This window comes from Castor canadensis, chromosome 9 (assembly GCF_047511655.1).
Source record: "Castor canadensis chromosome 9, mCasCan1.hap1v2, whole genome shotgun sequence".
Classification (NCBI taxonomy): Eukaryota; Metazoa; Chordata; class Mammalia; order Rodentia; family Castoridae; genus Castor; species Castor canadensis.
The window spans coordinates 136855379-136871623 of NC_133394.1; the positions used below are offsets into that span (position 1 = coordinate 136855379).

General features: G+C 37.1%; 1 protein-coding gene across 5 annotated transcripts in view; it reads left to right on the forward strand.

The window, feature by feature from the left end:
- Ppargc1a (PPARG coactivator 1 alpha) overlaps positions 1-16245 on the forward strand; it is a 628461-nt gene that overhangs the window by 591521 nt on the left and 20695 nt on the right. For all 5 annotated transcript variants that reach the window (XM_074042525.1, XM_074042524.1, XM_074042523.1 and 2 more), the window contains 3 exons: positions 649-853; positions 4765-4810; positions 4920-4993. In XM_074042525.1, the coding sequence (XP_073898626.1) occupies positions 649-853; positions 4765-4810; positions 4920-4993 (325 nt within the window). The remainder of the gene's footprint in view (positions 1-648; positions 854-4764; positions 4811-4919; positions 4994-16245) is intronic.

Below are 16245 nucleotides of genomic sequence, written 5' to 3' on the forward strand. Positions count from 1 at the left end.
GATGGAAGTGCCACTGTGTGTGGTTCCTTATCCACTTTATTGATACGTTCAGTGGGGTACGCTACACCAAAATTTGCTGATAGGCTGATATATTATCTGCAAGTGACTTTAAGATGCAGGATGGCTGTTTTGCCAGCTGTCTAACCTGAGAAAGATAGCTTTGGAATCACTGCGAAAGATCCGTCTCTGCCATTAATTGGAGAGAATGCTGGCAATGACATAATTCGGTTAGCAGGCTGTATTAAACAATGTTTGTCTTGCCACTCACTGTGAGTGAAAACGGAGCATTAAGGGGTACTTAAGAGAGTTGTGAACACTGGGCTTCAGCAATCAGTAGTAAATTAAGGTTTAAACCAGCTTATTTTTTTGTATTCACAGTAAAGGCGCTGTAGGGTCTTGTTAGTTACATGTTGCTGAGTAGGAACATTGAAATGTAGGAGAAATGAAATAAAAAGCTGCATAAATGTCATTTAGGAATTTTAAATGTAATTTTCTTTCCTTGTTCTGCAAACAATTATTCACAGCTCATAGATCTAGTACACTTAGACTGAACACTTCACTGAAAATCTCATCTCTTCAGAAAACCTATATCCATTCTGCTAAGGTTCAGTTCACTAATTTTAGCCTTCTTTATGCCTTGTGTTTAAGACCGAGAATTCATGGAGTAATAAAGCAAAGAGCATTTGTCAACAGCAAAAGCCACAAAGACGTCCCTGCTCAGAGCTTCTTAAGTATCTGACCACAAATGATGACCCTCCTCATACCAAACCCACAGAAAACAGGAACAGCAGCAGAGACAAATGCACCTCCAAAAAGAAGTCCCACACACAATTGCAGTCACAACATGTACAAGGTAGGTGGGGGACCAGAGTGCTGGTGAGGAGGGTTGAAGGCAAAGCACACACAGATCCGAGTGCATGGACCTGGTACTTGCTGTCATCCCACTGGTGTCTCTCTGTGGAAAGGGAATATAGTACTTTATTATAGAGGTGGAAATTCTTCTTTGGACACAGGGTGAACATCTGCTATTCAGCCAAGATACAGTCTATATCACAACTTCCAAAACACACCTGAAATACTAGCCTGCTGGAGGATGGAGAGCTGTAGGAAGGAACTGCAACACCAGTGAAGTTTAGAAAAATTTCTGGATTGCTGAGATTGTTGAAGTTATGTGCAAATTGCACTAGCTTGCTCATTAAAGATCTTTCATTTAATGGAAAAAATGAGGCACTATAGATTTGTTGTCTGTACCTTAAGAAGTAGTAAATAGTATTTACATAGTCTTTGATAAAGTGCATTCTTCTTCCTTATTTTTTTTGGCCATCTGCTCTGCCCAAAGATTTCATTTTGTATGTAAGGATTTGGAAATTCCTGAATTTTTTGCCCTTTGTTTATTTTGAAAAAAATATTGCCTACATTAAACAAAACATCTGGGTTAATTTTTATTTTTTCCATATGTAGCTAGGAGGCTGATGCTTGTGAGGCAAATCAGGATGATTTGGGGAAAATCTCTCTTGGCAAAGACATTTTCTGTTTCAAGTCTTGCTCCTCAAAATGATATAGTCTAGGAGGCTCAAAGAGAGCTGTTGAAATAATTGCTGCTTTAAAATATGCCAGCTTCTACCTTCTACCTCAAACCTTGTAGTGGAAAGCGGCATATTCTAAAACAACAATTGTAAATACCCACGCCTTTTCTTTCTTTTGGTTTCTCTACCTTCTTCTAGTTGCAGAATGGTAGTTCTACATGTTTTGAACCATGAGTATTCTGTACAGGTATGCTGAAGTTGCTGGTGATTTAAAAGTCTTTTCTTTCCCAGGGTTTAGAATTCCTCTTCTCTCCTCTGTACTGTACTATTAGCACAGAACTTTCAGGAACTTTCCTGTAATACTTTAAATTGGTTCTCAATTAGGTTTTTCCTGCTGGGTATGTTAAATTTGCTGTCCATCTCTTTGTGTGTCAGTTTGGGGAGACGGTACTTAGCAAAATTAACCCAAGTCACTTCCAGCTCCCTTTGCCTGGATTGTTTCCCAATTAGCAGCACTATCACAGTTTTTTAGGGGAAAGGACCCCTCCATGCTGATGGACTCATGGTGCTCAAGGCCTGGGTGAAAGGAGCTGGCTTGACTTGCTGACTTGCTCTTCTGAGTGAGTGGAAGAATTCACTGGGCCTCTCTCCACCTTATCCTGGTCATAACATTCATTTTCTGGAGCTGAATTTAAAGTCCTGAGCTCAGTGAAGCCCTGTGATCAGGAAGCCAGACCAGCAGCACAAGGTTTAAAGCTTTTTTCTGTTTTTTACACTTTTTGATTTTGAGATTTTTTTTTTTAAAGTCCACTTACCACTAAACATTACTGTAGACTTTTACAAATCCTGGCAATGAAAAATTAAATAGGCCTATGGAAGATATATTCTCTAGGTGAGACAGTCTACATGTGGGATTTTTAAGGTCTATATCTGTGATAAGGAATAAAAAAAGGCTTATTCCAGAACAAGGCCTGCTTATGAAAAAAGAAAGAAATCCTGTAGTTATTAAGGCCTAAAAAAAAGAAACATGTCTGGCTGTTAATAACCAATAAAAGCTCTATTTCAGAGATTATTTAACTTATCATTCAAAATCAAAAAGTAGAAATTACATGACGAGACCATGACAAAGAGGATGTAACAAGGTTACCTTTCTTAATGTGCTGTAAATATTCTCTCATTGAACTTCATATGCTGTCTCTGTAATATCTGGGTCCGTGTTCTCATTCATTTCTGAGGATAATAGTCTTAGCTTTTGTTATACGTTGGCATCTCATTTATTCATTTATTCATCTGCAAATGCATTTATCCAAAAATAGCATGGTCTGCATGAAAAAGATGCATTCCTGTCATCCAGAATCCTAGCAGTCTCTGGTCTACCAGTCCTTGAAACAGTGATAAAATTCACGATAAACCAAGTCAGTATCTTCTAGTGCGTGTTTGTGAGTGTTGGTTTATTCAGGGATTTGTTCTGAGGGTGGTTTGGAGGCTACACTCCTCCTATGGCTCGCATTTCCTGTTTGCCTTTGGTTCCATTAAATATGGCTGCTCGGATTCCTCTTCTTTCATTGCCCTTGGCTTTACCTGTGCCCAGCTAGCAGAATTTCAGAGGTCTTCCTTTGAGCATTTCAGACAGTCTGTTTTACATCTCAAATACTGGAATTTCTGTTTTTGATTTTCGTTGTACATTTATTGTGTCATATAGCACATCTTTCCATATCAGGTCATATTTTCTATAGCACCTGTGTGAATTACCCTAATTATTAGCTGAACACCATAAAAGTGAGTGAAGTTCCTTCATAAACTCATTATTTTTGAAAGGCTCATTAAATTAGACATACTCAAAAATTAATGTACAATCAGCTCATTTATCTGTATATACGTAAAAGCCAATTAATCGATGTACCTAATTTGTATGAGACAGCATGAGTTTCATATTTCTGGATGCACACTGGACAGATGATATACTATTCAATTGTTTAAAAACTAAGTCTAAATCTACAAATTAAGTATGTAAATACTATTTATCCAACTAAAGTACCTAATTTCAGGCTAATTTGAACATAAATAATATTTTCACATTTCAGAGGACCTTAATTACTGGGGTTGATTAATTTATTTTAAAGTCTGTTGAATACAATTCCTTTTGATAATGGATGAAAAGAAACATCATTTTGGCCAATTCTGCCAGTAACCAGTTTTATAACCCTTCAGAGATCACTTAGCACCTTTAGGTCTCAGACTCTTCATTTATAAAACAAGAAATTTTATTCCTAAGACCCTTTTGGTTTCAACTCTGTTTATTTATTGCATAAATAACTACCTCTTGACCTTCTCAAAGTAGTTATTTAATGAGAAAGGTTGGCATAACCCTACACACATCTATCTCCACAGGTAAACCTATACCTATATATAGGTAAACCTATATAAATACTTAATATGTGGATGTAAACCTCAAGTGTGTTTCTCATCATGTATTTCCTTCTTTCTGTTCAAAATACAAGGCTGACTTGGAGAATAATTGAAATATTGGAATAAGACGATTCTTATTTCCACGTTCATTACCGAGAAATACTTTTTAAAGGAAGATTTAGGGAAGATTGAAAGGAAGTAGTGAGCTCTTCTTGCAAGTCTATCAATCTCTTTACTGATTAACATAGGATCTTCCTTCAATTGTCTACAGATTTGGAGATGTGAACTCCATTTAGGCCATCTGGGTCAATGCCCACAATTTGCCATAATCTCTCAATTAATTTCCAGTGAATGGAATGGTTATTGCATGAGCTTTGGCCTCACAGAAATAACTTATTCTCGGGACTAGATATAAAATTATACATTTTAGAAGTAAAATCAACTGAATATTCATAACATTCTGTCACTTTGTACTTACTCTGCTGTTTTCTTGTCTGAACAAACCATGCACTGTATTCCAAATTAAAACAGAAAACATTATTTCTTTCTGATGGTAGGATGCAAATTTTGTATCCTTAAAAAGGTGGTACATTTTTGGGAAAATTCTGTTTTTGTATGTGTTTCGAATGATCGTTTACTAATGCAAATGTTGCTTGGAATTACTTTTAGCATAATGGACTGTTGTCTGACTTTGAGCCAATATTCAGGGATTTCCTTAGTTTAGTCTTCCAGCTTCCTGACTCTGTTTCCAACTTGAGTGTAGAAAAAAGCAAATAAATCTGAAAAACACTCAATATTTCATAATTAGTTTCTTTGTTTTTCCCTTTAGCCAAACCAACAACTTTATCTCTTCCTCTGACCCCAGAGTCACCAAAGTAAGTATTAAGAAATGCAACCATTTTCAGAAAGGGAAGGGGGTTCTAACACATTTGGCTACAGCAACTCCATTTCAGTTTGTTTTTATAAATGTGCCATATCTTCCAGTGACCCCAAGGGTTCCCCATTTGAGAACAAGACTATTGAACGAACCTTAAGTGTGGAACTCTCTGGAACTGCAGGTAAGTCTTATATTTCACTTGGAAATTGTGTGTATGTGTTTGTGAAATATCTATTAGGTAATAAAATATATTCTATGTGATCAATGAAATAAAGAGTACAACAAAAATTGGACAAGAAATTATAAATATTTTCAGTTGCTTATTTAAAAAAAATTGAATTGAAACATGTTTGAAAGATACTTATCATATGTCAGAACAGGCCAGACTTTCTGGTGTGTATTTTTGCTTTGGATCCTCAAAGGACCCTATTTTGTGTGAAGACAATGAAATTTGAGTAGGAGGAGAAATGAACATTTTGGCTGTCCCCACTAGTAAATGTGTCAGGCATATAAGTAGTTCCAGTAAATTTCACAGCGACCTCGTGGAGTTTTTGGTAGTTTTCTTATTTTTAAGGTGAGGAAATTGGTTTTGAGATATTAAGTAGCATGTACGTGATCATGGAGCTGGAGAGCAAGGGGAAAATCTTGAATACAGGTTTATTAATGGTCAATATTTCTCTTGGAATATTTTCTCACTCTGTGCCACATTTAGAGCACATTCTATCCTATACATGTCACTATTTTTATATCTTTCCAGCAAAAGAGAACACTGAAAATATGCCCATTCATCAAAACAAAATGTTCTTATCTGTTTTCCAACAAGAGTAATTTCCTTCATCATTTGGGACCTGTGAACTCCTTTAGCCAGTCTTTACTTCACATGAAGAGGAAGGAGCTTGAACAGGTGGACTAACTGAAGAGTTCCTAGGCAAACTTCTGAGTTGCTTGTGAATGGTGCCTCTCTGCTGAGAGTTTTAGGTGTAGGAACTTGAACCACACCAGAGAGTGAATCTTAGGATGTCTGAACAAGAAATTCCTTGGCTCTGGTCATTGCTGATAAGGATAAAGGAACAGTAAGTCAAACAAGATGCTTTCAAGCAGAACTATGGTGCCTACACGCTCATTGTCACTAAGTTTAATTTCACACTTTGAGTTTGCTAAATTACCTCCTTATGAAAGGTCCACTGCATGATTGCATGATTTGGTCAAGCAGTAGAGTAGTTAATTTCATGGTGTATAAATAGTGTATGTGTATGCAGACTCACACATACATACATTTGTATACAAATATAGCTTTCTATTTATACAAATATAGCTTTCTATTTAGCTGCACATATACACACATATATACACTTATAAGCACAAGCATAATGTGATTTTTTATAATAAATTATAACTTACATATATAATTAGAAGTAACTTTTATTTGTACACATTATATACAGTAGAAGTCTTCTTATCTGACCACTGAGAACAAGTAATTGATGGGTTTATTTAAAAAGTTGGTTCAAGCATATTCAATTTTGTATCTTACTTTTGGTTGAAACAGTTAGACATACATTAAAAAAAGATATGTGTGGTAAGACATACAGACCTTTACCTTGAGCATAAATTTGTTAACTGGGGGTTCATTCGTCTTTCTTACATGAGTCACACCAGTGATAGATCATAGATGGTATTTACTTTTCTTGTTCTTTGAAGGAAAAGAATTAAAAACATTTGTATGGTAATCTGAGTGCAAAATCTTTCTAAATTTTAAAGATTTTCCCCAATGTTTTACAATACCACCTACCCCAAACAAATTTGACAGCATTTCTTCTAGCAACTTATTCTTAGTGTGCCTATTTTTATGGAAATAATTTTCATAGTCACATTCCACTCATTTGTGTATTTTGTCATCTTACATGAAATCAATCATTGGTACAATGAACATGAACTCATTTTGGAAAATATACCACTGTGGCTCTTGGTGATAATTCAGATGAAAGGAATCCATTAATTAGGCGCATTCAGAATGTTGTAGGTATTAGTCAGTTCCTCTGTTTTAGAGAGGGGAGAGAGAGCTTCCATTGTATGTACCAATATCAAGCTTTCCATTAAAGAAACTTATATTATTCTCTGTTTATAAATAATGAACTTACTATGAACGAGTCAAAAATATAAACTAGTTGAAAACTTCTTCATTGTTCTAAAGCGTCAAGATAGCATTGGGTACAGATAATTTCACACATCTGTGATCATTTTGTGTGTGTGTGTGAGTGCATGTACATATACTCTTGCTTCTTAATTTTTCAATTTAAGTTTTGATGAAGATTTTTGTATCATCTCAAACTGTATTACCAGGCTATCAGAGTTCTGTACAGTATTAGTTTGAGTAGGAATATAAAAAAGTATTTAATCATAAGCCTTTTGTTTTATGTTTAGGTTGTTTTGTAATGTCATTGTTTGAAATAGCACTGCAGTAGAATCTCTGTTCATAAATCATTTTTTAAAATTTTTATTCATTTATTCACATGTCCATACATTGGTTGGGCCATTTCTCCTCCCTGCTCCCTGCTCACTCCCTCTCACCCCCACCCCCCTCGCTTCCAGGCTGAACCTGTTCTTCCTTTTTCTCCAATTTTTTTTGAAGAGAAGACATAAGCAAAAGTATTTTTGCTAGTTGAGATAAGGATAGCTATACAGAGAGATTCCTAGCATTGCTTCCATGTACAAGTGTGTTACAACCCAAGTTGATTCATCTCTACCTGACCTTTTCACTAGTTTCTGATCCCCTTCCCATATTGACCTCTGTCACTTTAAGGTTTCTGTATTAGCTCCTCTGCAGTGGGGACATCAGACACTTTCATGGTTTGGGTTTCCTACCTATCCCCATGCTTCCCGTATGTGCTCTCCCCTTAGCATGTGACCCAAGTCCAACCACATTGCTGTATTTGCCCTAGATCTAAAGTCTGCATATGAGGGAGAACATATGATTGTTGGTCTTCTGAGCCTGGCTAACCTCGCTCAGAATGATGTTCTCCAGTTCCATCCATTTACTTGAGAATAATAAGATTTCATTCTTCTTCATGGCTGAGTAAAACTCCATTGTGTATAAATACCACATTTTCTTGATCCATTCATCAATAGTAGGGCATCTTGTTTGTTTCCATAACTTGGCTATTGTGAATAGTGCTGCAGTAAACATGGGTGTGCAGGTGCCTCTGGAGTAACCTGTGTCGCATTCCTTTGGGTATATCCCCAGGAGTGGGATTGCTGGATCATATGTCAGATCTATGTTTAGATTTTTAAAAGCCTCCATATTTTTTTCCAGAGTGATTGCACTAGCTTACCTTCCCACCAGCAGTATATGAGGGTTCCTTTTTCCCCACATCCTCGCTAACACCTGTTGGTGGTGTTGTTTTTCATGATGGCTATTCTAACGAGTGAGGTGGAATCTTAATGCGGTTTTTTTTTTTTTTTTTACTTTTTTTTTCTGAGTATGTTTCTTTTTTTTAAATTTTATTATTCATATGTGCATACAAGGCTTGGGTCACTTCTCCCCCCTGCCCCCACCCCCTCCCTTACCACCCACTCTGTCCCCTCCCTCTACCCCCTACCCCCTCAATACCCAGCAGAAACTGTTTTGCCCTTATTTCTAATTTTCTTGTAGAGAGTATAAGCCATAATAGGAAGGAACAAGGGTTTTTGCTGGTTGAGATAAGGATAGCTATACAGGGAGTTGACTCACATTAATTTCCTGTGCGTGTGTGTTCCCTTCTAGGTTAATTCTTTTTGATTTGCATTTCCTTTATGGCTAGAGACAGTGAGCATTTTTTCATGTGTTCATAAATCTTTTTAACTTATTTTCTCAGAATAGATTCCTACTGGTTATTAGTATCAAACTAAGTGTATAAATATCACAAGAGTCTGATATTTACATTGCCAATCAGCTTTCCAAAAGGGTATTTGTACTTACCTCCCCATTATCCCCAATAGACATACTTGCTTTATGACATCTTTGTAATTTGGGGAGGGGTATCTTAATTTTAAAAGTGTTTTTCTAATTAACATTAACATCTCATTTATTTGCCTTTATTATTAGTGAAATTGTAGTATTATACAAAGGACTTAATTTTATTTTCTTCTTGGCAGAGGTTTGACTATTTCTTCTTATTGGATGGTACTTGATCTTTCTTTCCTCCCTCCCTCCCTCCCTCCTTCCTTCCTTCCTCCCTCCCTCCTGTCCTCCCTCCCTCCCATTCTCCCTCCCTTCCTCCAGTTCTCCTTCCTGTCTGTCCTCCCTCCCTTCCTCTCTCCTTCCCCTTCCTTCCTTTTTCTCCCTCCCTCCCTCCCTCTTTTCTTTTTTCTTTCTCTCTCTCTCTCTCTGTCTCTCTCTCTCTCTGTCTCTCTCTCTCTCTCTCTCTCTCTCCCCCTCCCTCCCTCCTTTGTTTGTTTGTTTCTTTCTTTTTCATGCTGGGGATGGAATCCAGGGCCTTGCACATGCTAGGTAAGCACTCCAGCACTGAGCTACATCCCCAGCCCAGGCATTTAAATTTTAAATAGCTTATGATTTTAAGAAGTTAGTAAACTACTCAATTGAAAGGCAGGTAGAGATTTATAAAGAAATATTTTGTCAACACTTAAAACTTTTATATAGTATATTTACTTCTGCCAGCGATTCATAGTCGTCTTATTACCTTAAATCCTTTATTCTTGGTAATGTTGAAATGTTATTGGGTATAATGGGAATGAATTTATCAATGTATTTTTGATACCTGCTTTATGTTGACCATATCTCAGGTCTTGCTGGGTATGAAGCCAATGTAAATAGAGACACATCCATGCAAAGCATAGAGAACAGTACTTGGCCCTAACATGTACTAAGTACATGTTCTTAGGCCACAGACATGGGCTTGTAGTCTACTGAAAAAAATGCTTACTGGTAAGCGGCACAGAAGAAAAATTACTGTATGTAATGTTTTGCCTTCTTCTAAGAAAGATGGACCCAGAGGGTGGTTTATAGCTTGCTGGGCATGATGGCAATAACTGTGAAGATGTGGGGAAGTGAGGTAGGGCCAAATTGCATGACATAAAGGAAGGATTTATAACTATGGGAAAACAAGGAGATGAAGAGGAACTTGGAGGATGCCAAAGTAGTCTAGAAGTGGTATAAGGTGGTGATGAGGGGAAGGAAGGTTTTTTTAAGTAGAGATATTGTGATTATGCTTTGCAAGGTCTGATGTCCATGGTCCCCATCCTATGTAAAAATCTTCAGTTAGATGTATTGCTTAATTGTGTTTGTAGGATGTGACAAATATTGATTGTACCTCAAAAGAATCATAAAGAGAGAAAAGGAGTTAACAAAGGGAACACTGTAACATGGCTTCAAAGTAAAAGACAATGATTGTGCAAAAGATTTTTCAAGAACTTTGAAGACAGTTGAAGGATGAAACAAACAATTAAACAAAGGCAATGTCATTATCCCAGTGAGTGACAAAGGTGACCTGTGGGAAGAGTTTGGAGGAAATTGAGTTCTCCAGAGGCTAATGTGACTTGGGAAGAGTTAAGGCAGAAATGTACCTGCACCAGAGTTTGAAGCAGGAAGGCAGAAAAGAGAGAAGATGTTGGAGCATGGACAGAAGCAAGAAGGCAGGAAATGTGAGAGCTGTATAGGTGGCAATAACTTTGGCCTGGCTGATGAAAATAGTAAGGGACTACACCATGACACACACACTTTTGTCTTTCGTCTTTTGTTTGCTAAGACTCTTTCTGTGTCCTTGATCTTTTCTTGGTCGTAGTTTCTTCAACTTTAAAGTTCTTCAATTTTAAATCACTGTCAGACTCAAACTAATAAAACAGAGGTTGAAATATAACATTGCCAGTATTTAACCATTTTCAACATGCAAAAATGAAAATGACATGTAGTTTAAAGTGAATAAAAACACTTTCTAAAAAGAGAAGGTATAGTCCAAAGACTATTAAGAATTTTTTTTAAAGAAGATGACATATTTTAGTGACTTTGTGAAAATCCTTGCTTTGATGTTAGACAAACCCAAGTTCAAAAACGTGGATCTACTCTCATCTACCATATGGCCTAGATCAATTTACTCAACACCCCTAAGTCTCAGGGTCCTTATCCGCCAAATGAAGATGACTATATTATCTTACCTCACTGGGTCACCAGAGGATTAAATGAGACTAACATGAGTGCCGGGATACTGTATAAGTATTCAATAGATACTAGGTGTTTAACTACTAATTCTCAGTTAGCTTCACCTACTAAGCCAATGTACCTTGCTTCTCCTCAACTTTTGACTGTTTCATTTGCTCTCTAATGTTCTTGATCTTGCTGCTATATCCTGTGCCAGTCTTATATGTGGAGTTCTTTATTTTGTGACACACACACATACACACACACCTGTTTCTGCAAAAATTTAATAAATCCTCCTTTTGGTGTGGGTGTGAGATTTAGCAAATCAATGCAGAAACAAGAGCTCTTTCATATTCTGTCAACAACAACTACTTCTATAAACACAAATTCTGGTGACTAATCATCCACAATTGTCACTTTACATTTATTACCATTGTGACATCCCCTGCATATTTCATTATTGAGGAAAAAAGCTCCACGTTGACACCAGCTGTGAGAAGGACTGTAGGTTCAAAGTAGATCCATCTGACCACAGAGTTTGTCTCCTTCCTAAAGTCTGAATTTTAAAGATAGTAGTTGACATCTGTTATGTTAAATAGGTTTCATTTCACTTGCCAGGTGTCATTGATTGGTATTGACTGCTAGGAGCATTGTGTTGAAAAAGATTCAAAGGCCAAGTCTACTCAGTGGGATTGTCTTGATCAATTAGTGATGTCTGCTACAGTTGCAGCAGGGGGTGCAGAGGGTGTAAATAGCACTTTTACCCTGATTTGTTGATCCTTGGTCTATATGCTTAATCTGTTTGGTTGAGGTGGAGAAAGTGGATCAAGCTGTTGTTGCCCAGGCATTCTGGTATCTTCTTTTTCTCCACTTTCACAAATTTTAGTGAAATTTTCCAAACATTTAACTGGAAATGTAAAGAGTCAACAAAATTCTAAGACCCCTGGAATAATGTCTGTGCCCCATCTGTAGTGTCTTTGGGAGACAGGAGGGATGAGATAGGAAGTTTGCTTTATTAGGTATTGCCAGCTGGTCTGACTTCTTTGTGATTGTCCTAAACTAGCTCATTTTGGCTGATAAAAAAAAATAAAAACTCTTCTCTTTTACAGGTGTAAAAACTAATTTGATTTCAAAATAGCTGTTAGTAAAGCAAGATGAGAGAAAAGAGAATGCTTTTTTGGCAGAAGGCATTTAAATCCATTGCATATGGAGAGTTTCAGAGTGATACCATCTTTTTGTTTGTTTGCTTGTTTCTGAAATGAACATGGCAAAGCAATGTCAGCTCAACAAGGTGATGGTTTTAACCACAAGGCATGAAGGAATTTGGTTATGGACCAAAGTGACCCCAAAATTTCATGTATCTACATTATATAAATTCTTTGTATTGTTGTTACTATAAACATTCTAAAAGCAATGCAGCTATTTTATAATTCATTAGGAAAATGAGAGAACAAAATAATCAGCAGCCTCATCACCCTAACAACAACTGGGCCTTGGCATTTTTCCTCTATTGATAGATGTTTTTCTACATTGTTTTAATATTGGTGTACATGTGATTTGATGCTATTTTTCACTTAGTGTTTTCCCTTGGCTTAAGTCAACAGTCATTCAGTGTATATTTGAGGGGAACTATGATTAAAAAAAAACCAAAACCCTGAGACACTGGTTAACCCATTAATTTATAACTTCTTTTATGTGGATTTCATTTTATCTTTTTTGGGGAACATCTCGTTTAAATGTTCATTTTCCAGAAGGAATATTGTTGACTAGCATACATTTGGTGTAAACTTTTGTTATCTGCTTCTTTGCATGTGATGTATCACAGGCAAAACAGACTTAAAGCAAAATCTGGAAAGTTTTCAGTAATTTTAAAAGGAAAATCACAGTGTCACAAAACTGGAAAGTGATTTTGACAGGTCATATAATCCATTTCTGTGCAGTAAGAATCCAAGAAAGGGAGACCCAACAAATTCTCTGTATGGCCCATTCCCATGTTTGGCAACTCTCATTATCAGAAGATTCCTATTTTCACCATATCCTTCCTTTTCCATCTTGTTCTTTTTGACCCAATGTCTATACTGAGCTTTCCTTTCTTCTTCAATTTTCTTTTCTGGAAATGGTCCTATCCCATTTCTTTTAAGCCAAAGATAACAAAGTCATTTCCTCCCTTTCCTCCCCCATACCAGCTTTGGGCTATGGTGGTAGATACCTACAATGCCAGGTTCCCTGGCCCAGCTTTGGGAAAATGCATGGAGACCATTTAATAATATCTCCATCTTCCTGAACAAGAGTTGCGGAGTTAGGCACATGTCATAGGAATGTTTCAAAGCTTTGCTGTAAGGCCAGTTTGTTCCCTAATGATCATGGGTGATATAGAATGACTTAGAGGTAGGACATTCCCAGTCACAGTAGACTGATGCCAGCCAGAGTACCAGAGTAGGGTGTAGGAGGCCCCTCTGTGCTATGTGAGTGGATTTTGTGGATCCCAGAAGAGTCCTAGGAAAGCAAGGGACAGGGGGCACCAGAGAAGCCTCTATCAACCAAATACTTGAAACAGCTGGTATAGAGGTAGCAGCAGTACTGAGTGAGCATCAGGCTTTCCTAAGTTTTCTTCACACCCACTCCATGTTTTGGAGGCCCAAAGTTTGTGAGCAGAACAAATTACACCCCTCTCTTCACCTAGTTACTCTCTCTTAGTGAGTTTTTAAACAAATTAGAAACTCACTGTTTTTCCTTAAATACTTGAATTGGCATGCAATACGAGCCAAATACAACTATGAAGTAAACTCAAAGTTAGTTACAGAGTTAGCAGTAGATTCTGTACAATTCAAAAAACTACAACACCAAAATGAAAAAAGAAAAAAAACCCAAAAAAACCCAAAACACGTTCTGCTGAACTTGTTGGATGGCATCTGGAGTACCAGCGACAGAGCAGAGACTTCACCATTTATCAGAGTCATTCAATTAAGCAAACAAATCCAAAAAGAGAAATCCTCAAAGAAAATTGCTTTATAGCACATAATGAAAAACAAAACAAACAAAACTTGTCTCTGACTTTTTTTTTTTAATAAAAGGGCTGTTTAAAAAGATGACTATAGATCGTGTGCCACTTCTCTCGGATCTGCCGTGCAGAAGTGCACAAGTGTGAGTGATGTAGAGGTACTTGTTTATTATAGAGCACATTTCAATGCAGTAATCATAAATATTGCTAAGGTTGTGCTCTGTTGAAATATGACCTACATACTCTTGATTGTTTGTGTTACGTGATTTGTCTGACACCCATTACATTCTGGGTAATAGCTGCCATTTGTTGCTCTGCACAGCAGGCTCTTTTGACAAAAGAAAATAGGCAGCAATAAAAAAGCTATAGTCTGAATTACATTCTGCACAGAGCTGCACTGCTGAGAGTTTGTGCAAGTGTGTTAACAATGCTCTGAACTGCCTCTTGTCAGCCTTCAGCCTGTAATGGCCATCTGTCCTCACATAAATCTGTCAAAACCTGCTAAGTTCAAGAGAGAGCACAGAGTATACCTTGCACTGTCAACGCCAAAATGTACACATTCCCCAGAAAATCAACACACAGGAAATAATCCGGAGATTACGGGAGGCATTAACACTGTTGATTTAGGCTTATGGCATGAAATTGAGAGACCAGAGATTAGTGGGAAGATGAGCAAAGGTATCAGCATTGAGGAGTTGAGGACAGACCTTCCTCCTCCTGCAGCGGAAGAAATGGTGGGTAGAGGAGGCCAGGTTAGAGAAAACCAACTGATCCAGGGCAATCAGGGGTGACCTATCCCATCAGCTGCTCTTAAAAGTTTGACACTAGGACAAAAGAAACAAAAAATAATGTTCTTTGCACTTTTGTTTTGCCTTGGGTTCCATCTATCTGGAAATAGATTTTTAATTAAGAACTTGGCGATAAGAAGTCTTGTCATCTGTGAGATTTCTGTTTTGCAGCACTGAGAGATCCTCTGATTAAAGACTGTGGAAAATAGCGAAAAGTTTAGGTAATTATCTAAATTATTTGCCCCCACCGATCTACACGTGTCTCTCATCTGATAAGCAGTGATGTCAACGGAAATTTATAGTCCTGATATTTTCACTCATAGGACATATTTGGCTGTGTCTGAGTATTTTCATTAAGCTTTAGGCATATTTGTAAGAAAAGCACAATTATTTCAAATTTGAAAGTACTGCCTCTTTTTTAAAAATGAATCATGAGGTTCTCGAGGGCTGAGTCTGAAATACCAGCCTCTGATGCACTATCTAGCACATAGTAGGTGTTCAGGGAACGTCTGCTCAGTGACCAGAGGTTGTCTAGTCTGTGAGGAGGAAAAAACTTTGTTTTTAACTCAAAGAAAGTTCAGTCAGTATGTTGCATCTTCTAAGAGCAACTTGAGAGCCAGTTATTGAAGTAATAATGAGCTTAGGTACTAGGACAAGGGCTTCGAATCTTCAAGACTAAAAAGAATTTCTATATTTAAAATCCCTAGATAGTCGAGCTATTTTTAGAACCAGTCTCTCTTTAATAGTGGCCTAATTTGGCATTTCTGAAGTTTAGGTTTCTTTTTATAAATCTAGAATGTCAGTTAAAGCACATGTATATAGGGGTACAAGACAGTGTGCTCAGAGATGCTCCGAGGCCGTGGTTCTCCATCTGAGGTCAGTGAACCATCTCATTAAAAATGAGACTCTTAGACCTTTGAAATGTGAGACCCTCTACTAAAGGAGAAGCTAGAAAAATAAAAACAAATTCTAAAATGTTGCAATAATTAAATCCAAGTGGCATCCCAAAGAGAGCTTATGATCTCTTTGGGAGGCAAGACACAATTCAAAACAAAAGATAAGCAAGAAGATATAGGAATATGCAGCGCACAAGAAATGAGAGATTCTGACAGTAAATTACTAGAGAAGTAAAAATTACCCAAAACTAGAGTGATCTGGAAAAGATTTGTACCGTTGAATTTTAAGGTGTTGGACAGCATTTCCTCCAATTCAAGGGCTCCATTTTTTGGTGTATTACCCTGGCATTTATTCAGCAAAGAGACCTTATTTATCATTAGTTGTTCCTAAACATCTTTGACTCCCATAGGGCATATCTGAGAATTTATCATTTCTCTCCAGGGCATTAGTAGTTTTATATTTGCTGTGTTAGTAATGGAAGGTGGCACGTGGTGGAAATGAATGTGAATAAGTGAGAAACGAAACAAGAAAATAAAAGACAAAACTGGTCCTGTAGGAATGTCTTAGATCAAATAGAAGACATTTTCACTTATGAAAGAGGAAACAAAATGGAA